Source organism: Aspergillus thermomutatus (assembly GCF_002237265.1).
Source record: "Aspergillus thermomutatus strain HMR AF 39 chromosome Unknown NODE_354, whole genome shotgun sequence".
Lineage (NCBI taxonomy): Eukaryota > Fungi > Ascomycota > Eurotiomycetes > Eurotiales > Aspergillaceae > Aspergillus > Aspergillus thermomutatus.
The window spans coordinates 1-23,242 of NW_020798404.1; the positions used below are offsets into that span (position 1 = coordinate 1).

Sequence of the window (23,242 nt, forward strand, 5' to 3'; positions counted from 1 at the left end):
GGTCCGAGGGGGGGTGTCAGGATTCCATCCCGTTTAGGTTTAGCGTCCCGACTTAGTCAGCCTATATATAGTTGGCCCCTGAGCCATCCTAATTGGACACTTGGCGCTTCCCGATTCTCTCAAGAACAGCAAGGCAGCTAACACTAAAGAATCAAAAAAGACAACACAAGATCAAAAACATACAACAGCAGGGATTCGCTGGTGGTCACCCACCCAACTACTAACCGGCCGGCGTGTGGCTTAAGTACGGCTGAGCGGACGGGAAGCCCTGTTTTCCACACCCTATGGTCGTATGTGCTAGATTTGATCTTGGAAGAAAATATATACAATGCGGAGTGGTGATTATCGGGATGAATCTGCCCTGATGGTAGTTAAGAGTGGTAGATGACCTACAACGATGATGATCTCAAAGAGTTGTCGAAATGGGATCATGTCTGCGTAGATAATGCGTGCTGACCGCGCCAGAATAGCTTTGTATTTCTTAAATACCTGCTCATCGTCTGGTTGTCTACAGTAATGAACAGAAAATATGAATTGATGCCGGTGGTATATAGAGCTTTCTAGGTCATTGACCGCCAGGTATCCACGAAGAATCCATGCATGACCCATCTCAATGAGTCCACTAGATGGCAAAGTATACCATATTATAGTGTTTTATATCCTCTGTAGCTGTGCACTTCCATATCACTGTCACATAGTATGAATGCTAACACAATCTCTCTAAAACTCCTACTGTGTTATAGTACTACTCCTGTTGTAAGCATTGTCAAATCCAGCAATTGGCCGAACGCAATAGGCCTTCCCAACCCCCAGCTTCTCATCGCAGACACCCGTAGCAAAAGGTGGATAACACAGATCATTGTACAGGGTTCTTTCGTCCTTGATCTGCCATGACATGCCACCTCCTGCATCTCTTTGTCGTCGGGCCCGCCAGAGCTGCGCCGGCCGGAGGCTGCACCTCCATATCACTCCCGCCTGGCAGTGGCAAAGTGGTCACACCAGTGGGAGGTGGAGTGCCTGTCACCGTACCATCTCGGGGACTCATTTAAAAGCCATGGGTTGTATTGACGGAGGTTAAAACAACCAAACCGAGAGCCTTTTCGATTGTAAGGTAAGTACCATTGTCCTTGAGAATATATTTACCCGGATCTTTCAATTAGATTAGACCAGATTCTATCAGGTCTCTATAAGGCTTGTTTCTTCGCAGGTCATCAATTGCAATGGCTATAAGTTCGGATCATATTAATTCGACATTTGGCATCAGATAAACTTATGAACAGCCCAACAAGATCGTGCCAGCCTCACGCGTTTTTCTCACATAATTTCTGATCAGAAGTGTGCTCAGCCATCTTTTGGAATCAAAGAGAATTTGCGGCAGGTGCGCCATTCAGCTTGAAATACCCCGGCTGCAGCGTCTGATAGACCCGCTTGGGATCATACTTGGCAGCAATGCTGTGCAGTTTGGCCTTGTTGGTAGCCCCATAACCTGCAATGACATCCTGATACTGACTTGCGTAGTTCATGTAGACATATTCATGGAAAACGCCATCACCCTTAGCTTTGGCGGTGACTGTATCCCAGAAACTCTTAGCCCAGGCAACTATCGTTTGGTCGTCCTCCGCATTCTCCCACCAGCACGACATCATCATGAGGTGAAGCGGACCATCCGAGGCATCCAGACCCAGTGCATTACCCCCATGCCGGGTCATGTTCTTGAGCATCGGGATGGTAATGCCTTGGTGGACGAGGTCGGGGTTAATACCCGGAATGCCCAGTACCTGCGGGAGAACAGAGTAGAAGTACTCGGTAACCCAGTTGACAAAGTCCTCATCCAAGCGGACCGTCAAAGTCCAGTACATTTCCCGCAGTCCGTCGGGATTGACTTCCTGGACGGTGTCACAGTACTGGACTAAGGTCCTGGGAGCCGTGGTGTCCTGAATTGCGGGAATAGCGCGATAGGGAGCGAAGATGGCCGGCTCACTGACGTTCTTGACATATGTGATCTCGGCAGCAGCGAGGTTCTGTCCCTGAGTATGGACGAATGCAACCCACTGCTGCGCGTTACCGTCATTGGAGGCGCCGTTGACGACGCTGACGAAGGCGCTGATCACCTTGCTGAATTGGTCCTCAGCAAAGACACGAGTTCCGCCTCGCAGTTCGGGGCTGGGGACAGTATACAGGTTGAACTTGGTGACGATGCCGAGGTTGTTCCCACCGCCTCGGAGAGCCCAGTAGAGGTCGGGATAGGAGTTTGCGCTCGCTGTGACGATGGCACCGCTCGCAGTAACGACCTGCGTCTCTGTAAACTTTGGCAACCAAAGGTGCAATCAATAGCTGTCATACCTCAAAGCTCTCGACGTTATCGCAAGCCCAGCCGTAAAGATTGGAGTAGTACGAGATCCCACCTCCGGTCGTAAGTCCTCCAACGCCAATTGTGGAAACTCGACCGCCGATGACAGCGAGACCATAGGGCTCTAGTGCCGAGTATACTTGCACCCAAACATTGCCAGGGCCAACCGACGCAACAGACATATCCTCATTCAGAGTGACGGCATTCATATCTTTCAGCAAGACGGTAATACCGCCCTGGATACTCGATGCACCCGCAAAGGCAGCATGGCCACCACTCTTGATGGCAAAGGGACAGCCAGTGTACCTTGACAGAAGTACAAGAACAGAAACATCGGTGTTTACCGATGGCTTGAAGATGCAGTAGGGACGAACTTCCTCCTGCTGGACCGACCAATATGATCCTGTGGCATTGGCGTACGCGGTGGTATTCTGCGCGAACGCTCTACTTGGGCCGTAGAGAAAGCTGAGGGTGCCACACTGTAAAATATCAGGCCTTCACATGCATTTCCTAAATTCATGAATTGGAGGTGGTACTTACGGCTGCACGACAGGCGGACTCGGTTGACCGCGTCTGCAGCGATCTCAGGGCAGGAATTGCAGAAACATCAACCCCAAGATTATAAAGCGCTGCATTTACATCGAAATTGTCTGGTTCAAAGATACTGGGTGAAGTCTTGCCTGTTCGTGCGAGAGCGACGGTGCATATGGCGCTCAAGAGAACTGAAAACCGAATCATGCTGCAGCACAAACAGGGTCAGAATACCAGGAGGAAGGGGTCTGGGAAGGAAAACAGAAAATCATTGTCCCTGGGGAGGACACAAATGGCCCAATTTCCGCATCGAATATGCGCTGACGGGGAAGTTCTGCCACTAATGCACGCTATGCTGACCAAGAAAAGGTCTGCCCTGTGAGCTTTGATAATGCGAAGCTAGTGCTTACCAGAATGCTACCTCAATCTGACATGTTGCATTAGCATTCCCAATAGCTGAGAGAAAATGAGCATCGTGCGACCTGGCATGTACTGGAGATTCCAGGACCGATTCATCGCTAGACTAATGAACAGTTTATGCATTAATGGCTCTGTTCAACGGGGCTCGCAGTCCCTATCTCAGACGCAGATCCGATTTGCATGACAGTTGCTTAGCATTCTCGTGGTTGTTATGGAAACCAATATATATCATCACTCATCTTCGACAAACATTTCTTCTGTGATCAAGGGTCCATTCAATATATATCAGACCGTCGGTTGACTCGGGGTGGATGTTTCGTGTCAGCCTGTATGATACGAGAAGTCCTGACTGAGAGACCTTGGAATCTTGATATTCAACTATAATTCAATCAATAGACTTCTGAGTTTCTCCAGCAGGTATCCTTCCTCATCGTGGAGTTCCCTGGTCCCTTTTGTGTCATATGGGTGCTCTCGATGGTGAGGACATGTATGGCTGATTTCAAAGGCTTGAAATGTGATGTATCGAAAGCCTTGCGTGCAATGTCACCGTAAAAGGGATCACGGGACTCTTCGTCTATTGAGTCAGGAAGATGCTTGATTGTCAAGAAGGGTAGCCCTGGCAATATGATCATCGAAAGTCAATATGGTGCGGCTAATAGCATGTCCGAATATGTGAAGAGCAGGAGAACCATGAATCATGCCATAGTTATCGGCACCCTTGCCCATAAGGCAGCTAGCCCTCTCCAAGCGAAGTGCGGGTTGGATTTTAGCATCGCAAGTCCATGAACAGTCCAATTCGTCCACATCTGGGAACCCGGCGTTCCATAACCGGCCAGTGCAGCCGAGTTGAAATTCAATCGCATCATGTACAAACCGCTGTTCAACATAATTGACGATGATGCAGTGGACTTGAGCAGCTCGTACGTCCTGGCGGCCTGCCTGTGCAACCAAGGGATTCTGCGCTCATTGATAGTCTCGCGTGCCGGCAGAAAAGTGATTGCTAGTTTTTGCAGCTGGCTCTGCGATCAACGAACGCTTCGAGTATCATATTATCAAGTGAAGGGTAAAATGTATGCAAGCGTCTTCTATCATATCCTTGCGCAGATGAAAGCTCCCTCCCTCACACGGAAGCCTGAAGCTCGCTTCACAATTTGCCTGGCATGGTTCGGTGAGCGTGAATCGATCAGCTACGTAACCAGGTTGAGAAGTGTTGAGAGACCTTCTGGCTACCGTAGATAGGAGTTATCTAAGGTTGCACAGCACCCTCTGTAAGGGGCAGTTTGAGGAAGTCCTCTCACCTGTATAATAACCTATAATCAATGGTGCATGGTCTGGCTGGTCTGGCACATGGGTCGCCTTGGAGCACATTCTTATTGATGATGCTCCATATAAGATGAACCGAATGACTCTCAATCAGACGGCCGCAGTCGACAATATCAGAGGGATCAAAACTCACCTGGTACTGCTTCCCGTTGAGGGCCATGTTTGTTATGGCTAGTCTTCCGTCTCCCGCAGTTTCGTCCCAATTGTTCATCTGACGAGGTGAAGACCCTTTTTTGAGGAGATTATGGATTAAAGCTTTTTAGCTCGTCCATGGACAGTCATTCCACCCATTCCACCAAGCTGAATAAGTCCGCCAGCCAGCAATGATCTATTTGAAGAATCAGAGAGATTTATCCGAACTCGGCGCGCTGGTCACTTGTTGCCTATTTGACGGTTTCAAAGAGCCCAAAAAGCTCTTTGTGGGCATCTCGTATGACCTGATCATTTCATCGAGTCCGGAAGCCTCGCCTCTACATCACGGTGACAGGACAACGCTGGTGATTCTTGTGGCACAATTGTTCCAAATTGAATATGAGGACTGATTGCAGCCCCCCAGCACTGGAAGCGATCTCCAAAGAAACCGCCACCGAAAGCTGCAGAAAGGTGTTACGGAAGGTTCGCCGGGCAAAAAAAGGGTTCAACCCACGGCTGGGTAGAATAAGGGATATCCTTTTCATGAGGGGGAAATCCATCGAGAGCGGCATTAAAAAGAGTAAAGACCATGGCAGCAGCGACAGATGATCGACAGGGTTGGTGGGCCATCTATTGGCGGGCCGTCCTCCCGTCTTGTGGCGTTTGCGACCCTGTTTTAAACTGCAAGCCTTGGATAGGCTTGAGAGTGCCCTGGTTGCCCACTTTCACGTGTGTCCTCGTAGCGATCCAAGCATCACTTGCTACACATATATTAACCCTACATCATGTGTAATATAAACATGTCCATAATCTCCCAATAGACGTAACGAGCCTTGGCGGATTCAGATCCTAGCAATGTTCCTCAAGACTCCGAGACGGAGACTCCTCTCGTTATACTCAATGCCAGCATGATTGGTCGTTGGATACATGCCAAAAGACGATCTCATGCAATCTGAGTGAGCAATACAGGGCCTCCACCAATCCCCGTGTCTTCAAGCGAGCCATCCTGGTGCGTCTCTTGAGGGATCCAACACCGATATACCAGGCTCGGGATGTCCTGATACAGCTAGACCGGTGCTGTTCTCGCAGGTGCTTTTGATGTCTGCAGCAAACACAACCATGAGTGACGGAAGAATGATGCTCGAAGGTACAAACAGCTCAGGATCGAGAAAGAACGAAAGGGCCACCCGTAATCGAAGAAAGTGAGATTGAAGGATGCCCTTGAACACGAGCTATAAATATGGGGATGGTGTCAGTCAGACCGCAGATTCTCGAAACCACAGACCCAATACTCGGTATCATTGTCTACACTTCAAACAATTGAGCTATCAAGATGACTGTCACCACTCTTCCAGCGTTCAACGATCTGGTTGCGCATGCTCTCATTTCTCATAGCACCATCCAGCCAGAGCAGCTGATTGTGCTTGATAACTCGTCCAAATATCAGCCCCATGGGTTCAAACAGAACACCAACCAGGAGCAAAATCTGGCTGCCATCTTCAACACCATGGCTACCCTTAACCGTCTGGCGCTGGAAGATCCACGCACTTGCGCTGGAAAGCTAGGGCCATCCTTCCGCGATGCTCTGCTTCAGGCTGCGGACGAAATTGCCATGCTCGCCGACAACCGTCCCATCCGCTATGTCGAGCTCGGCCCGGAACCTTGGAAGTCAAGGGCCATTCTCGAACGACTACTTGCTAGGGGCGTGAGCCTTTGCCAGTACGTGGGCATTGATATCAATCCTGAATCCGAGCGGACCATGCGGGAAGCTTTGGCACCTGTTACCGGAGAGGAGAGGTTCAGCTATTGGGTCGAAGATTTTTACAAATGCTCCGTCGCTGGTTTCCCAAAGCCTAAAGGCGAAACCACCCCTTCTGAGAGCCTAGTCACTGTTGTGACCAACCTTGGCTTCCAGGAGGGCAACGATTTGCCTGCACGAATTGGACCCATGCTGAAAAGCATAACCCGGTCGGGTGACATTCTGCTTTCGGAGATGCAGGTTTTTGGCGGGGGTGCTGATCCGAGCCTCATCGAGCAGTTCTACCAGCATCCGGAAATGAATCGATTCTCAGGCCTGGTTGGCGAATGCTTTGAATCAGATGGCGCTGCTGCGGCATCGGGATCTGCCGCAGCTGTGGCCAGCAAGCATGTCTTTCACCTGTTGCCCCTGCAGACCGAGATTGGAAGCGTGAACGTCGCCACCACGCTTGCTCCCGTCCGCGTCAATGGGCACAGGAAGTACGTGCTAACCAACAGTTGCCTCAAGTACACTAGGGAGCAGTTCCAGCAGGCTAGGGAATACTCGGGAGATTTCGTGGTGAAACTCTGGCAGGAGACCGGGGACAAGTCTGTGGTCTTCCAGGTGTCTGAACGACGTTAGGAGACGACCGAATGAGGTAATCTGTGAATTCTCCGCGGTTGGTCGTCCGTCGTCGATCCACTTGAGACACAGCAAGGATGGGAAACTTGTATCCTAGGAAAGGAAACAATTGTTGCGAGAATCAAGGAATATACGTAAATGTGTGTGCGGGGCCGGTCAGCCACCCCTGTCGACGGAGTAATATAGAGACCTATTTAGCGCCATCTGGTTGCATAGAGAGAGTTGGATCGATCTGACAAAGATCGACAGTGGCAGAGGGTGATAACTACCTTGATCAGTTAGATTCGGGCAGGGATTATCAAGTCGCAGTTTAATCAATCACCCAAGTACTTTTGCGCTGAAGTAGATTAGGCTGAGCATCCCTTTGATGGAAACCCTGCCCACCAACCACTCTGATGCAATATGCCCAGCTGCTTTCTTACACATGATCTTGCGAGCTTTGGCATTACCCCTCTTTGCACTCTCCTAGACTTGTCCTTTGTTTTCTGATTTTTGTCACTGATTGTTTCTTGTTCATTCCATCAACTACTTTCGAATGGACCGCCCACAGATTTCATCCGAGAAGCCTTCTGAGTGCTCTGAGAAGTCTTTGACTCGACCCGTCCACACGTCGCAGGATGAGATAATCAGCTACCCGGAAGGAGGTATCGCGGCCTGGACAGTCGCCCTAGGCTCGTGGTGCTGCATGACGGCAGGACTGGGTCTGGTCAACTCCGTGGGTGTGCTGGAGGCCTATGTTTCTACGAACCTCTTGAAAAACACCTCTACGGACTCTACGGGGTGGATATTCGGCATTTATGTCTTCGTTTCTTACTTTTGCGGCCTACAAGTCGGACCGATATTTGACGCCAGGGGCCCTAGGGAGCTCATCATGATAGGGAGCGTCTTTCTCCTAGTCGGAACGTTTACTCTTGGTTTATGTACAGGTTTGTTGTTAATGATACAGCCTTTTCCGCTATCGATTTCCCTGTAAGAAAGGGAGCTAATATATTTAGAATCAAGAGTACTATCAATTCGTCCTCGCCTTCTCCATCCTCAGCGGTATTGGAAACTCCTTTCTCTTTACTCCTGCAATGGGCGCCATCTCCCACTGGTTCGATAAACGCCGCGGCGAAGCATCCGGCTTCGCATTCACCGGCAGTGGATTCGGCGGTGTCCTCTTCCCCCTCATGATGCAATCCCTGCTCCCCAAAGTGGGCTGGGCCTGGGCAACACGCATCGTAGGCTTCGTGCTCCTCGTCCTCTGTGTGATCAGTGTTCTTCTCTGCCGAAGTCGCCTCCCACCCAAGAAAGGCGCCGCAACTTCCTGGCGCGATATGCTCCCCGACCCTCGTATATTCTGGGACGGCACCGGCGCGATGGCCGTAACAACCGCCGGAGTGTTTCTCATTGAATGGGCGTATTTCGTCCCCGTCACATACGTTCCCAGCTACTATCTTACGCGTCAGGGCCTTTCAAATGCCGAGGCCGTCAGCGGTGCAGCAGCGTTCGCGTACCAGCTCCTCGCTATCCTAAACGCAGTCTCCTGTTTCGGACGATATTTCATCGGCTACATAGCGGATAAAAGCGGGCGTTATAATACCATGATCGTGTCTAATCTCGTCTGCCTGGCTGCTGTGATCGGGCTATGGTTACCGGATGCATTAGCGGGGACAGCGCCTAGTAAGGCGCTGATGATCATGTTCGTTATTGTGTTTGGGTTCGCGAGTGGTTCGAATATCAGTCTGATGCCTGTGTGCCTGGGGCAGCTGTGTGAGACTCAAGACTACGGGAGGTACTATGCCAGTGCGTATACGGTTGCTAGTATAGGATGTTTGACGGGCATCCCAATTGCGGGGAGCTTGATCACGGCTACGGAGGGGGGTAGAAGGGGCTTTTGGAGTGTCATCCTGTTCACTGGGCTGAGCTATGTGGCGTCATTTGCCTGCTTTCTTTGGGTACGCGTGCGGATCAAGGGTTGGGATGTGAAGACAATTTGGTGAGCATCAGGTCTTGTGGCACCAACCAAACAGTTTGTGACCAGCAGAAACTCGATTACACCGGCAATTGAGAAAAGCAATTTTCCTCAAGCAAGCCAACTATGAATGTTCCCTCAGGAATGTGACCAGTAACTCTGCCAGCTTTTCCGGCTGATCCTCTGGAGAAAAGTGCCCGCTATCCTCGATAATTTCCAATTGTGACCCGGGTATAGATTCATGCAATTTATGCGCCCAATGAGGAATCTGCCACCCGTCCTTCGCACCCCAGATCAGCTTCACAGGCAATTTCCCCAGCTCACCCAACCGGTCGGCAATCTCCAGCGTATGCTTGGGATCATAGAACCGGACCTGATGCTGGTAGAGACTAGCCTGACCGACGGGGCCAGAAATATATCCCAGGAAGGTGTCGAGGCTCGACCTCTCAAGTTGCTCGCGTTTCTGCACAGCAGACAGCAACCACTCCCTATAATGCTCGCGATGTTCTGCATCAGGCGCCCGGATCAGAGACTCCAGTCCGTCCTCCATCTGCTTCTTCGTCCTCGCCGAAGGATAACTGTCAAAACTGACCACATCAACGAGCGTCAGGGAACGAATCCTCTGTGGCGAGAAAATGGCAAAGCGCTGTGCAATCCCTCCGCCAATGTCATGGGCTACTAGATGGGTTGTTTCCAGACCCCAGTGCGCCAGTAAGTCCTCCAGTATCGGCACCTGGCCCGAGATAGAGGTATCGATGGATGGATCCCAGGGGCGTTCCGAGAGCCCGTAGCCAAGCCAGTCGAAGACATGGACTCTGTAGTGGGCGCTTGTCAGATGAGGCACGACCTTTCGCCAGATCAGCGAGCTGGACGGTGTCCCATGTAGTAGGACGACGGGTTCTCCGGCATTTTCTCCGTAGATGCCATAGGCGATTCGAGTGCCGCGGATCAACACGTGTTCTTTGACTAGAGGTTGCATATTTCTCTGCCTAGCTTTGGGATAATAGCGATGTAAATCCTGGATAATACAGACAGAAGTTAAGTCCCCTGAGGTTCAGCTCTTCGATAAATTGACCCTTTGAATTATGGCAAATTATGGCTCTCTTGCGAAAATGACATTCGTTTATATGGCTGGTGAGGAAGATGATGTCATCTATCGCGTAGCTTGGAAGTACCTGCACATACCAGCTTGGCCATGTTTTATCCCTAGTTTCACATAAGGCGGGACCTCGACACCTTGAGGGATGGAGAAAGGGCCCCTAGAGATTCATTATCCACATCACAGTCCCTTGCAGGTTCAGCTTTCGTACCATTCGCACTCTGGCTCGTTCTCGGTGCCACCTGTCAATATCAGTCCACCATCGTCTTTTACAGAATGCCTTAAACGGAAGATTTACCAGATACTTGATAAGCTACATGTAAGGTCTTACGGAGGGTTTGTTACAAGCCGGAAAGCCTATATAGAGGAGAGAAAATCTGATGCGACTGGAGAATCCAGCACACTATGTGCCTTGTCCCAGATCTCGATATACAAGTCGCGCCTGAAACTACCTTCCATATGTGCAATTCCAAAGCCTCAGTGTCGAGCCAAGGTAATCCGTGCATGGTCACACCTGTTATAATAGACGTCCCTGTTCCGAGATGATCGCACAGATTCGATCCATAAAGAGTTTCATACTGAGCGACTGCATGCCCGAATAAGCTGTATTATGATGGCCCCGATGGTGCTGTACTATCCAAAGGAGGAAATCAGTTTCACTCTCAACATTTTTTGTTTCCAGATTGTCTATTCTGCTTCAGGCTGCTCCTGCATTGCTGCCAACAAGGCACTGCAAACAGTCGAGTTCTGCTACCCAAAGGCCAAATTGGCGTGTCCTACAAGATTTTACTGTCAATGTATGTGTCCCATATTTTGTCAAGCCATTTTACTAAGCGTCACGCAGATCAATGCTGGCCAGTCTGACGCTTTTGTCAGGCCTCCTGGTCATGGAAAGTCTGGCGTGATCTCGGTGTTAGAGCGATATTACAATCTGACATCCGGCCGCATGACATCGGATGCGTTAGATATCGCTAATATGCCCCCTCCTTACCGTAGTCAACTTTCTCTGTCCAGCAGGAAATAGTCCGCTACCGAGGGATCATTCAAGAGTATATCACCTTAACCTTAGAGGCTGAGACATCAGAGAACGATATCTACAATGCATGTTGACAGGCAAATGTCTATGACTTTATCTTTTCTCTTTCGGAGGACACGCGACTCCCTGTGGCTCAAGGGGAACTCTCTTCGATGGACAGCGTCCGCGATTTGCCATTCCGAGAGCCCTTATCCGGGAACCCTGGTTGCTCTTGTTGATGAAGCAACATCCGCTTCGGATATGGAGAGTGAGAAGATCGTACAGGCGGCGTTGGATGCGACGAAAATGGGCCTGACAACGATCACTATTGCCCACTGTCTGTCGACGGGTAAGCATTCAGACCGGATTTCTGTTCTTATTGTGACTATGGTCTATACTGCAATATATTATAGATTGGATTACTGAGTAATACTCTCCACTCAGATACTAGGGGACCCATATAATACCGAATCACTAGAATCGTGTGATGCCCTCTTATTATGCCTGAGCGGCCTTCTGTCGGGTAGGGTTTGAAAAATAATCATTCTAGGGTTGCCAAAACACGGATTTCAATATCGAGCTCCACTATAGACTTGGTTATGTCTTCCATTATGCCCGGCGAATGTGGCTCCGAATGCCGTCTTTCAGCTGAGCCACATAGCTTAAAGAATAATAGACGTCAATGAGTTGTTCGCATTATGCATACTGTTTAGCACTAAGCGGGCCTAAGCGCAGGAGCTGCATGCAATTTAGTATCTAACCTCACTTGGAGGGCCCCCTCAGTCCATCATTGCCGGCTTCTAAACTGATTGGTCTTGTCTGAACTAAAATAGTAAGACATTCGTAGGCCGCAATATGCACGAGTGACAGGTGACAACAGATAAAATCTAACGCACTCGAGTGAGAAAGAAGTTGAGCCCCTGGTGATCTGCTGGCATCCACTCACTGTCCTCCCCTTCCATTCCCCATTCCTTCAACTCGACCACCGTCGCTTCCACCTTCCACTCGGTGCTAGTCTCGTGGGAAATCTCCTGCCACATCTGCTGGAAACTCTCGAGGCTATGGTAGAACATCATCCCCCATGGACGAAGATACTCCCGGGCTCGGTGCCGTAACTGCTGATATCCGATCAAGACGGTCCCAAGCTTGGACAGGGCCACGATGCGCTTGCCTGCCTGTTTTTGTCCCTCCCAGGAGAAGAGATGAAGGAACTGCCCAGAAATCATGATTTCCACCTTCCCGTACAGCTCCTGCAGACCAAGACAGTCATCTTCATGTAGAAAGTTGCCCGGAATAAACGTTGCCGACAATCGATCGCGATCCCGAAAGAGCTCGTACCCCAAATGCCACAATTCCGGACTCAGATCGAGCGCCCACATTCTATCGGAAGGAACCCCAGAAGCCGCCAGGAGTCGAAGATTCTGGCCGAGGCCGCACCCGAGGTCTAGCACGGCCCCTCCCTGGCGCGCCAGCTCAACCACTCGCGGGAATTGGGGGAATGCGGCGATGCCCGGTAGGAGAAACATCCATAGGCCGATGCAGGGATATTCGCCGTACTTCCATGCTTTGTCGCGCTGAGGCCATGTTTCAGATTCAGTTTATCAGTGCGCCACTGAGGAGAACAACTCACCACTGCATGAAGATGATGCTCCAGCTCCTCACTGGGAATGTTGCTCCATTCTTCTAGGATCTGACGCATGGATGGGCTGAGCCGGGGCCCAATGTCTTTTTTGTACCAAACAGATGTGTCGATCGACATCTTCAGCTGCTTCTGCGTTACTGAGCCTTCTGAGTCTTACTGAAGATATCCAGACTCTATAACGATTGACTGCAGAAGATGGGGTTAGAGGTACAGGGGTGGGGAAGAAGAGATGCCATGTTCAGCAAGAGAAAAGTGGAAAGAGACCAGTTTTGTCACTGTGAATGTTTATTATTTTATGTTTATTTATATTATTTCTTAGTATTCATAGCTCCTTCCTTTCTAGATGTAGTGGAACTATAATGTATAGCTATTCACAAGCATAATTATGGCAGGTTTTTTTACTAGTGAATTAAAGGTCTCTGCTAGAGCTTGAATACAGGATATATTATTCACAAAAGTACGCATTCCTCCTCATCCTGCATATGCATATAGTTTTTAAGCAATCATATACCACTTTGAATATCTCCATCGCATCTAACCTACTAATATTGATCCCTTCTTCCGAGCAACACACACAGCCCTCGGCATCGACAACCCAACCCCCAGCCTCGACTCCTCTGCCAACCCCCTAATCATCAAATCAATATTACCTGCATCCTCAAATTGCCCCGCACGTTTAAGCCGAGCTGAAAACTCCTCCATGACCAGAATGTACTGGTCCCCATTCGCCTTCCACAACTCCGGCCGGTCCGTGTAGCTGGCTAATTGCGCATTCTCAAACCCACCATGGCGCGACATCAGATGATGAGGGAGATCGAGGACCCAGTCATTGCGCCCATTCGACTGTGCGAATCGAAGAAAGGCATTGTGCGCCGGGGTGGCCACGTCACTCATGGCCTTGCTTTTCACCACCTTGCTGTCTGGGTAGTTCAGGTCGTCCCACTGGATGTAGCCGCCGGGCTTGAGCATCTGGTGCACCTTGTCGATGATTGGGAGGGGGTCGCTGTTCTGCACGACGAGGACTAGCAGGCGGAGGTGGACTACGTCGTATTTGCCGCGGAGGTCGCTGGGGACGCTATCAAAGATGTTCAGCTGGCGGAGTGTGATGGGCGGCGGGAGCCATTCGGGGTGAGGGGCGTTTGTCAGGTCGATGTCGAAGCCATCCAGCTGGATGGATGTGTACTGGGTTACTGCAGGATTCCGGAGGAGGTCCAGGAGCCAGATGGCTGTGCCCGTGGCTAGGTCAGCAATGCAGAGAGGAGTAGAATCATCCTTTCGCAGTTGGATGGACGGATGGAGGTTGAATTGGAGGGTGTCTTTCCAGAGGTAGAACTGGTAGTTTAGTCGGGATGCCGCGGTGTAGCTTCGGTCTAGCATGTAGTCGAGCTCGTTTCCGAGGTTGAACCCGGAGCTGATGGTGTTGTCGATTTTCGTCATGTTGGGTTTGGTATAGGAATGTTGCATTGGGTTTCGTAACTATTGGGGGTATTCTGGCTTCACAGTCAAAGGAATCACCTCCTATTATGCTACTATATATATACACATCCTTGCATCTTAATGAAACGTTTAATCCATAATATAGCTAACTATAGTATGATAAATCCAGCTGAAGCACTTAAAGCTCGCTATTACATGTCCCATAAAAAGTAAGCACACGAGTCACATCGCCAGGCTGTAACACCATTATAGCAATAATAAACGAGGAGGTCACATTCGTAAGATCTGACGCCCCACTGGGGTGCATTATAAGAGTGGCTGGCGTAGAAGACCATGTTCAGGAGTCCAGAGAGCTAATGCATTCAGTACGAGATGGTCGTTCTGCAGCTATAGAGGAAGCAGAGTTGGATAGCGCGGTATAAATATTACAACCTCGCTTCTTGCTCGCTAGGATGTGTACACCCGAAGCTCACTTGACCAAAAACTATCATCATGACGCTCAAGAACCTACGACTTGGGCTAGCCATTGGCCATGGCACAGGCCGGGAGCTGATTGCGGTCTTCAAGAAGGTCATCCAAGTGTTAGCAAGCAAGTACTCTCTACATGTCGAATTCATCGAAGCATCCCGTATATACCATTCGTATCATACGCTCACTGTCTCCGGAGAAGAAAAAGACCTGATCAAACACATCGCGGACGAAACGACCCAAGATGCAGAGGACTACCGCAATTTCTGCGAGACAGCTGCATCCAAAGGAATTGCTGCAATATTCCGCACGGCAATCCACGCCCAGTCGCTCTATCTCGTTCGGGATCAACTGAAGGCCGTCAAAATTGAACATTTCGACCTGGGGGACTCAAATGCCCTGCTCTTCATTCGAGATGAGGCTCAGGGCTTCTACGCTGGTGTCAATGAGTACCACAACGACAATCACAGCATTACACGAACCAGCCCCTTTAGTCGCTCCACCTTTGACCAAATCCTGGCATATTCTCTGGAGAGAGCCACGGAGGAGTGGGGCGTGGAAAATGTCCCGAAATCAGTCACGCTTGTTTACAAATTCCACCTCTTCGACGGGGTCTTCCAAGCCTGGGCACCACATTGGAGGTCCCGCTTCGGCATTGATGTCGACTTCATCCAGCCAGACACCATGAATCGGAATCTCATGGCGTGGGGCGTTCGCGGCCGCCGCATCATCATTGCTGGCAACGAATACGCCGACATCATCCAGCCTGTTTTCTTGAAATGGTTCGGCAACTCCACCATTGAAACCATGTACGCGGAGAACGTGTACTTGAGCCCCAACCTGCATCGCCTCAGCGAGTACCAGACGGTGCATGGGTCTGCGGATGCAATCGCCGGCCAAGGCCTAGTCAATCCGTTCGCTACCATCCGCGCCGCGGCTGCCATTCTCGAACGGCGCGGAGGATGCCCTGGTGTTGGATTCCAACGTCGCACGGAAAAGGCTATCGAAAGTCTTGTCATGAGAAAGCTTACCACTCCTGACCAGGGCGGCTCGTGCAGCACGGATGCGGTAGTCGGGCATTTTCTGCACGCCATTGCTGATCCTCCGGCTCCTGAGACCACTGTTGTCCGTGCCAATACAGCCTCAGGGCTACCCAATGCCTGGATAGGTAAGAAGTCCGCCGTGATAATAGTGGACTACCAGAACGACTTCATCTCAAGCACACCCAGCCCTTCCGTGTCAGAATTGTCTAACACGATTCCACGACTCGTACAATGTGCCCGCAATGAGGGAAGCGAAGTTATCTTTGTGCGCTTCCTAGGAGACGCCCGCTTCCAAGGTCCCAGCATGAAGCACCGGAATGCATTGCTAGGAAAATCGGAGAAATGCGTTGAGGGCACCTGGGGAGCGGAGCTTGGATCAGGCGTCACCCCTGAGGCTGACGAGCGGGTCTTTGATAAGAAGGCCTTGTTCGATCCTTTCCTGGTTCCAGAGTTCTCGGAGTACATAACCAAGCAGGGGATTGAGCATCTGGTGCTGGCGGGGTTGTACAGTGATGTGTGTGTTGATTCCACGGCCCGGACGGCCTTTCAAAAGGGGCTGTGGGTTACTGTTGTTGAGGACTGCACCGCTGCTTTGCATGCAGACCAAAGTGAACATTTGAGGTTCATGGAGAAGATGTATGGGGCCCGTGTTGGAAAGGTGGCAGCCTTGTTTAGGATGAAGGCTTAGCTGACTGACTTTCTAGAGGGTAGCACATGGGATTAGTATATTTGCAAATGGCTTAGCCCAGCCTTACGGTGTTGTTGGCATATCCAACTCATTTAATTGAGGACAACTACTGGTTTTGATCGGTCCCGTGACACTCGCATGCATAGTATCCTGCATATTGTTGTAGCTTATTATCGAAATCGCGGAATCTCATGCCCTTACTGTATTACAGTCGTCGAAAATGACGTGTTAGCTATATTACAATGAATTATATACTTATGTGGCTATTCGACCGGCACAAGATCAGGCAAGCGGATGCCTCGGTAGTTAGAGTATAGAAAAGCAGGAGGGGCAATGAGGTGGATACATCCCGGCAGGGCAAGTATTCAAATAAATCCCTTTGTCCTATAAACATAGCACATTCCACAATTCACTCTAAGGAGAGAATGGATTGGTGTAGCCAGGACAAGTGCCATTTGCAGGAACAAAGAAGCCTGTCGTGTCCGCATGCGCCTTGCCAGCAGGGTCAGTTATAGTCAGCAACGCCTGACCGGGACCGCCACCATTGGCCCACATGAAAGTAAAGGGAACAAGCTCTCCGACGCCTACTTGGACCGTAACTGAGCCAGCCTGTGGGATATAGTTACCCGCCAGGTAGTCGTCGTTGTTTTTCTGGTAGTCACTGTACGCCTTTGTCCCGTGCCAGGCATAGAAGGCATTGTCGGTGGTGGCGCCTGAGGATAGGGTGTAGTTGCCAGGCCCCTCTTTTGCCCAAAGGTAGCCTTGTATAACGATGCAGACGAACTCACATGGTTCGTTGGCTGGTAGGTTACATGTGTGGCTTGTGCTTGGGTAGTTCACGGTTTGGAAGCTGGCAACATTCTGGACATAGCCGCTAAAGTTATAGTTAGGGCTGTTGAATGTTTGAGGATCAAACGTGATTGCATGGCCGGGGAAGTAGTTTTGAGAACTGTAGTAATAGTACCAGTTCAAGCCGAGCTGCGTGTTGGTCGGGACTGGGGTATATGACGTGGTTGTAGTTGTCACGGTGGATGTTGCAGTGGAAACAGCAGTAACAACCAGGGCAGTTGAGGTTATGGTCAATGTGACCTCTCTGTCAAGAGATTAGTGCTCAGTAGAAAGAACAGGTAGTATGACTAGCTTACTTTGTCGTTGTCGGAATTGTTGTTACCTCCACAGTGGCTGTCAACGTGCCCGAGGCTACCCACTTGGATGTGGTGGAAGTGACAGTAAGAGAAGGTCCCAGAAAACATTCACAGGCCGAAGAAAGCAAAGACGCCTCCAATGGTGGTACCCAGGTGGGCATGGGGATCGGCAAAGTCGGTAGAGGGATTGTAGGGAGAGAGATAGTTGGGAGTTGTCTCTTCTCTAAGCCACGGGCCACAGGTGCCAGAGTTGGCTGACTGCCAAAGCTAGTTCCAGCATAGCATTGCACGGTGGGAGAAGTGACTGTGACGGCTTTCGTTGATACCTATGATGTGGTCAGAGGAGCTCTATGATCGAGGTCTCAGTGCAGTACATACGTAAGGAATGTCAAACGTCTGTGTTATGGTTGTACTCTGTATGCTGTCAGCACAGGACATTCACAACTCAAATTGAAGATACTTACTGTACTCCTGATGTCAACCAAAGTCTCGGTGATTGTGAAAGGTGCAGGCACAGTCTTAACGCTGATAGTGGTCGCTGCTGGTGTGGTGATGGTGGTGGACTCCACCACAGTAGAGATGCTAACATGCTGAGAGCAAAAAGCAGATGCAAGTGGCTCCGTGCCGAGGACAGAGACTGCACCAGCCAAGCAGCTACAGTCCGAGAACAAAGCTGCTGCTGAAACAGCCACAACCAGGATAGAGAAGATAGAGCTAAGCATGTTGAGTCGCAATAGTCTGTTCAACTGGAGGTTGGCGAAGCCATCTGTGGAGATTTATATGTTGTTACCTCTCCACAATGATCACAGTCATCAACAACAGATCGACACGAACATGAGATCCAAGAACCCGACTATTGAAGCGGCCACAGCTTGTCAATGCAGCTGATGAACAATCAAGGGGAAATGCAACGAGACTGAGCAGGCTCGTAGCCAGATAATTTCCGCGCAGTTCAGCTGCACAATTTTGCCTACTGCCAGCAGAACGTAGGTTCAGCTACTTGAGCATCAACAAGGGTAACAACCAGCCAGCCACGCTAGTTGATAGAGACATCAGTCGTCCAGTCGATTCGCTCAGGGGAGAAACGACTGCATACTTCGTATAAACACATGAACGACAGTTCTAGTGCATACAGAGTCTAATTGGTTCTTATTTACTCTTCGACTACAGTACGCTCCACGGAGTCTCCGGGTTGTCAGCACTACTCCAGAACCGTTAGGATCAGCAATGCAACCCCAGCCCTGACTGATGCAGTGCAAGGTGTTCGAGCAGCAACGAAAAGCGAGCCAATTGTTCTCTCCGAAAGTGCAGAGGACAGATGAATCACAACCAATAAGATCCAGGACGATGTGATAGAGCCTGCATGGTTGCGACATGGTTCTTCACACTGTGGTTGACGATGACTACCCTTCTAGTTGATTAAGAGCTCAGCAGAATTCCACAAGCCTGACACTGTTTCGATAGAAACTACAGCATTGACATGATTCTAATATGACATCCACAACTGAGAAATTGGACGACGGGTTAGACTTAAAGTTTTGACCAAGGGCTGATATTCCGACAACCTTAAACGTAAATGTCATAGACGGGGCATTGGCAACGAACTGAAAAGGTCCATCGGCTCAGAAACATGCTTAGCTTCCATGCCTGAGTCCCGAGTCGAACTTTGAGTGGTTTCTATAGGATCCTCGAGCGCGCAGATCTCATCTTATCCCACCAAATCACATCCCCACATTCCACCTGGTGCCTCTTTACCTCCCGGCAATTGGCATCTTCGGATGGATTATACTTTGTGGCCTCCAGCCTTCGTCTTGATTGCCCGGTCAGAATCGCTGCTGTCTATAGTAAGTTGGTTGACACATATCAGTTAACCAATTCACTCTCGTCCCTTGACTCCCTGCCGGGCTGCGCCGCAACATCCAGCGGGAGTCCCTGTCATTCTTGCGAGCATGCATGAGCATGTGCTTAAGCTCTCGTATTGCGATTACTCCTTGGCTACACTGGACGACTACCAAAAACAGACGATAGCCCCTGATCAGACAAGTCTTTGATCGAGTTTCAGGATACAAAAAGCATTTGCCCTAGGTTCAAAAATCGAACAAAGTCCGGATGATAAAAGGTCATTTTCTTATTCTGTATCCAACGAATCCTATCCCTTAGATTCTACTTAATTCAATATATTATAGTTGCAAAGAGAAGCATGATCAACTAACACATTCTATAATGAGTCTCCCCACTCCAATCCGAGGTGAATATGATCATAAAGACCGAGCCTAGCCAGTGGCAGGACGCACCAAAAGACTTCACACCAACCTCATGCAGGTGACGGAAGACGCTGCAGAGGAGCCAGACATATCAATCGATCAGGACTGGGCAGTTGGACTAGTTTCACCTAGGGAAAGCCCAACGGTAGTAGCCTGATCAACGGATCAACTCAATGCATTGACATGCGAGGACTAGCTGTACCAGAAAAGCCATCCAGCAGGAAGGGATGCTGTCCCTATTGAAATCTAAAGAACAACAAACATGACAACTGAGACGATTCCTGTTTTCGCAATCATTCTTTTCCAAAGGCCATCGGAGTCTCATTATCTGTTTCTGCCCCTTATAGTAAGCAAGCATGAACCATGACTGCCAGTCATACTTTATTGATCAGAGATTATACAGTCAAAGAATGTTCCTAAAACAGTATCCAACCACTATTGTCTGTATAATGTGATTCGTCATGCCACAGTCCCAAAGAGTACCCGAAACCGACCGACCAAGGTTCAATCCATATACATATACCATATATCCTTCCTCCAGTCCGATTACTAAGGATCGTCGCCTTGGACTGTCAGAAAGGTATACACGGATCTAAGGCAAGCCAGTCATCCGAACGGAGTAAGCCATCCCGTATGGATAATCCCTGCACAAGAAAAGAAACCTGGATAGTGGATACTACCACAAGCGGATTGCATGGAGGTCAACCCGCTCCACTGGACATATGAACCAACAAGATGAATCTCCGAGACTTGGGTCACTGATGAATTTTCACCGAACCTGAGACTTTTGCCATCGATCTGCTCCAGTCAATGACGGCATCGGTCGAGTCGAAGCCAATTGTAGGGCGTATCGGCCGTCTCGGGCGGAGTTCTCGGCATGCCGAAGCGGAAATGCAGCCGTCATGATCAATTGCATGGAGCGATCACTTGACGATGGGCATATTTTATCTTTCATCCTTCTCATTGCCTATTCACAAGTGTTCTTCATCCCTATATCCTTTGGGGCTATACTGTTCTGTTGAATGCGAATTGACTTTGAAGATGGCTGAACCAGAGATCCACAACGGGCGATCACCCCTACCCGTCGATGACGCAAGGCCCGCAAATTCTGCGACGAACACTCACCAGCAGAAAAAAAGTCTGATAGATAGGTTGGTGTGATGCAATGGAAAGGGTGTTGAGGTACTGACTATCTTCAGAGTGAAAGGATATCTCGGTTTTGAGGATATTAGTGGGGAGATACGAAATAAGGCAGACATCGAGATTCACAATTGGGATGGGCCTGATGATCCTGAGAATCCGTAAGTGATCAGGCCGAGTCGAGAGGCGTTGACTAAGAGACTCTAGGTTCAATTGGAGTACCAAGTACAAATGGCTTCTTACGTTGACGGTCTGCTTTATGTGAGTTTCGCACTTGTGCTCAATTCCACCCGGACGAGCAAGACGCTGACTCTCTAGTTCCATCTTAACCGGTCTCCCAGCTGGAACTTATGGATCCGGGAATAACTGGATGGAACAAGAATGGCATGTCCAGAATTCCCCTTTTCCCAACCTCTATTGGGCTACTACATCCTGGAACATGGGTGCGGCCTTTTGGCCGTTGATCTTTGTGCCTCTTACCGAATCCTCCGGTCGCATGCCTGGGTACTTTGTCGCGTATATTATCCTCGTCGCTACGCTATTCGGATCGGCTTTCGCCCAGAATTTTGCTACGATTATAGTAACTCGCTTCTTTGGCGGTGGTGCGTCATCTGTCTCGATCAATATCGTCGGAGGCAGTATCAGTGATGTGTGGAAGGGAGACAAAGCGCGCAGTCTGCCCATGTCTCTTTTTGGCTTTACGAGTGTGGTCGGGATTGCTCTAGGCCCATTTATTGGCTCGGCCATAGTGCAGATTCATAAGAATGATCCGTGGAGATGGTAAGAGACCATCTGTTATAGACGAACAATCTCTAATATATATGGCGACTAGGATCTTCTACATCCAGATCATCTACAACGCTGCTCTCATCCCTGTCTTCTGGCTAATCCTCCGTGAGACTCGTCCAGACGTGATCCTCAAGAAACGAGCCCGTAAGATCCGCAAGGAGACCGGACGTCCTGTCTACGCAGCTTCCGAGTTGAACGCCCCGAGTACCTTGCGTCTACTCAAAATCTCCTTCGCCCGTCCTGTCCACATGTTAGTCTCCGAGCCGGTCGTTCAATTTTTCACTCTGTGGATCAGTTTCGCCTGGGGTATCTTGTATCTGTTCTTTTCCAGCGTGGTCCAAACATACAGCACCAACTACGGTTGGGGTGTAATGGCCACTGGCTTGGTTCAGTTAGCCATCTCCGTCGGGGCCGTCATCGCCACCGTCATCAATCCCTTTCAGGACTGGCTCTACCTGCGATCTGCGAAGCGAAATACGGAGAGACCTGGCCGTCCCATTCCCGAGGCGAGACTGTACACTTCCATCCCCGGTAGTTTACTGTTCACCGCCGGGCTGTTCTGGTATGGCTGGGCTAGTCAGCCCGACGTCCACTGGATTGTTCCCACGATTGGAATCACAGCGGCTGGCATCGGGATCTACGAGATTTATATGGGGGTTGTTAATTTTCTAACTGACGCATACGAGAAATACGCTGCTTCTGCTTTGTCAGCTGCGTCGTTGGGTCGAAACTCATTCGGAGCGTTCCTCCCGCTTGCCTCGCCGCAGCTGTTTAGTAACCTCGGTTTTGGATGGGCTGGTTCTTTGCTAGGGTTTATTGGAGCTGCTCTATCCATTGTGCCTGTCGTTCTGGTGCTCAAGGGGCCGCAGATTCGTCGGAGGAGTCCATTCATGCGTGAGTCGACATGGGATCCGGAGGAGACGAGTGAGAGGGACGAGACGGGGGCTGAGAAGGGTGCCGATGTTTGATTTCCTGAATAGATTTGGCACTGATTCAGCAACTATCTGGATCGTTTATAACAAGCCAGGAGAGAAGTGATGATGATGATATGACTGGGATGCCATACAACTATTGAAAAGGAAGGTCGAGGACTGTGGGTAGGCAGTCGTCCCCTGATGGGCTGAGGACTCAGTATAGGCCCCAAAAGATATACATTCCAGACGCTGTAGTCTACCTTAGAAACAACAATGTACATATTTGGTATTGTGTTTATTGTAGAATATTGGAAGGAAAAATATCAAAGTGCATAAGATTCGTTACTACCTTGATGGTTATCTTGATACTATTCTACTGTATGTGTGTGTGTGTGTATATTTTACGGCCGTGGCTCGTGACTTGCACGTTTTCCACTATCCCTGATCAGGGCAAAGGCCGCCAGGGGGTGAGCCCTGGGTGTCTCTAACTATTGCTAGTTCTATGTAC

At 49.8% G+C, this 23,242-nt stretch overlaps 8 protein-coding genes across 8 annotated transcripts; 4 read left to right on the top strand and 4 right to left on the bottom strand.

Moving 5' to 3' along the window:
* Nucleotides 1–1,358: 1,358 nt before the first annotated feature.
* CDV56_100402 (FAD-binding oxidoreductase) lies at nucleotides 1,359–3,088 on the bottom strand (the record flags this gene model as incomplete). Its single annotated transcript, XM_026754021.1, has 3 exons — nucleotides 1,359–2,291; nucleotides 2,344–2,829; nucleotides 2,891–3,088. The coding sequence occupies 3 exons, from the start codon at nucleotides 3,086–3,088 to the stop codon at nucleotides 1,359–1,361; spliced, it is 1,617 nt and encodes a 538-aa protein (XP_026610133.1).
* A 3,001-nt stretch (nucleotides 3,089–6,089) lies between these two features.
* Nucleotides 6,090–7,136, top strand: CDV56_101123 (uncharacterized protein; the record flags this gene model as incomplete). Its single annotated transcript, XM_026754742.1, has 1 exon — nucleotides 6,090–7,136. One exon carries the CDS (start codon nucleotides 6,090–6,092, stop codon nucleotides 7,134–7,136), a length of 1,047 nt encoding a protein of 348 aa, XP_026610134.1.
* A 535-nt stretch (nucleotides 7,137–7,671) lies between these two features.
* On the top strand, nucleotides 7,672–9,118 carry CDV56_101375 (MCT family MFS transporter; the record flags this gene model as incomplete). The annotated part of the gene is made up of 2 exons (XM_026754994.1): nucleotides 7,672–8,062; nucleotides 8,139–9,118. The coding sequence occupies 2 exons, from the start codon at nucleotides 7,672–7,674 to the stop codon at nucleotides 9,116–9,118; spliced, it is 1,371 nt and encodes a 456-aa protein (XP_026610135.1).
* Nucleotides 9,119–9,214: 96 nt separating this feature from the next.
* Nucleotides 9,215–10,069, bottom strand: CDV56_101593 (alpha/beta fold hydrolase; the record flags this gene model as incomplete). The annotated part of the gene is made up of 1 exon (XM_026755212.1): nucleotides 9,215–10,069. The coding sequence occupies one exon, from the start codon at nucleotides 10,067–10,069 to the stop codon at nucleotides 9,215–9,217; it is 855 nt and encodes a 284-aa protein (XP_026610136.1).
* A 2,022-nt stretch (nucleotides 10,070–12,091) lies between these two features.
* Nucleotides 12,092–14,283, bottom strand: CDV56_101985 (uncharacterized protein; the record flags this gene model as incomplete). Its single annotated transcript, XM_026755604.1, has 3 exons — nucleotides 12,092–12,778; nucleotides 12,835–12,983; nucleotides 13,497–14,283. The coding sequence occupies 3 exons, from the start codon at nucleotides 14,281–14,283 to the stop codon at nucleotides 12,092–12,094; spliced, it is 1,623 nt and encodes a 540-aa protein (XP_026610137.1).
* A 492-nt stretch (nucleotides 14,284–14,775) lies between these two features.
* On the top strand, nucleotides 14,776–16,482 carry CDV56_102358 (putative isochorismatase family hydrolase; the record flags this gene model as incomplete). The annotated part of the gene is made up of 1 exon (XM_026755977.1): nucleotides 14,776–16,482. The coding sequence occupies one exon, from the start codon at nucleotides 14,776–14,778 to the stop codon at nucleotides 16,480–16,482; it is 1,707 nt and encodes a 568-aa protein (XP_026610138.1).
* A 414-nt stretch (nucleotides 16,483–16,896) lies between these two features.
* CDV56_102629 (uncharacterized protein) lies at nucleotides 16,897–18,349 on the bottom strand (the record flags this gene model as incomplete). The annotated part of the gene is made up of 5 exons (XM_026756248.1): nucleotides 16,897–17,195; nucleotides 17,271–17,575; nucleotides 17,628–17,953; nucleotides 18,006–18,041; nucleotides 18,092–18,349. The coding sequence occupies 5 exons, from the start codon at nucleotides 18,347–18,349 to the stop codon at nucleotides 16,897–16,899; spliced, it is 1,224 nt and encodes a 407-aa protein (XP_026610139.1).
* A 2,583-nt stretch (nucleotides 18,350–20,932) lies between these two features.
* CDV56_103120 (putative MFS multidrug transporter) lies at nucleotides 20,933–22,788 on the top strand (the record flags this gene model as incomplete). The annotated part of the gene is made up of 5 exons (XM_026756739.1): nucleotides 20,933–21,042; nucleotides 21,091–21,192; nucleotides 21,239–21,292; nucleotides 21,350–21,811; nucleotides 21,864–22,788. The coding sequence occupies 5 exons, from the start codon at nucleotides 20,933–20,935 to the stop codon at nucleotides 22,786–22,788; spliced, it is 1,653 nt and encodes a 550-aa protein (XP_026610140.1).
* Between the last annotated feature and the right edge of the window lie 454 nt (nucleotides 22,789–23,242).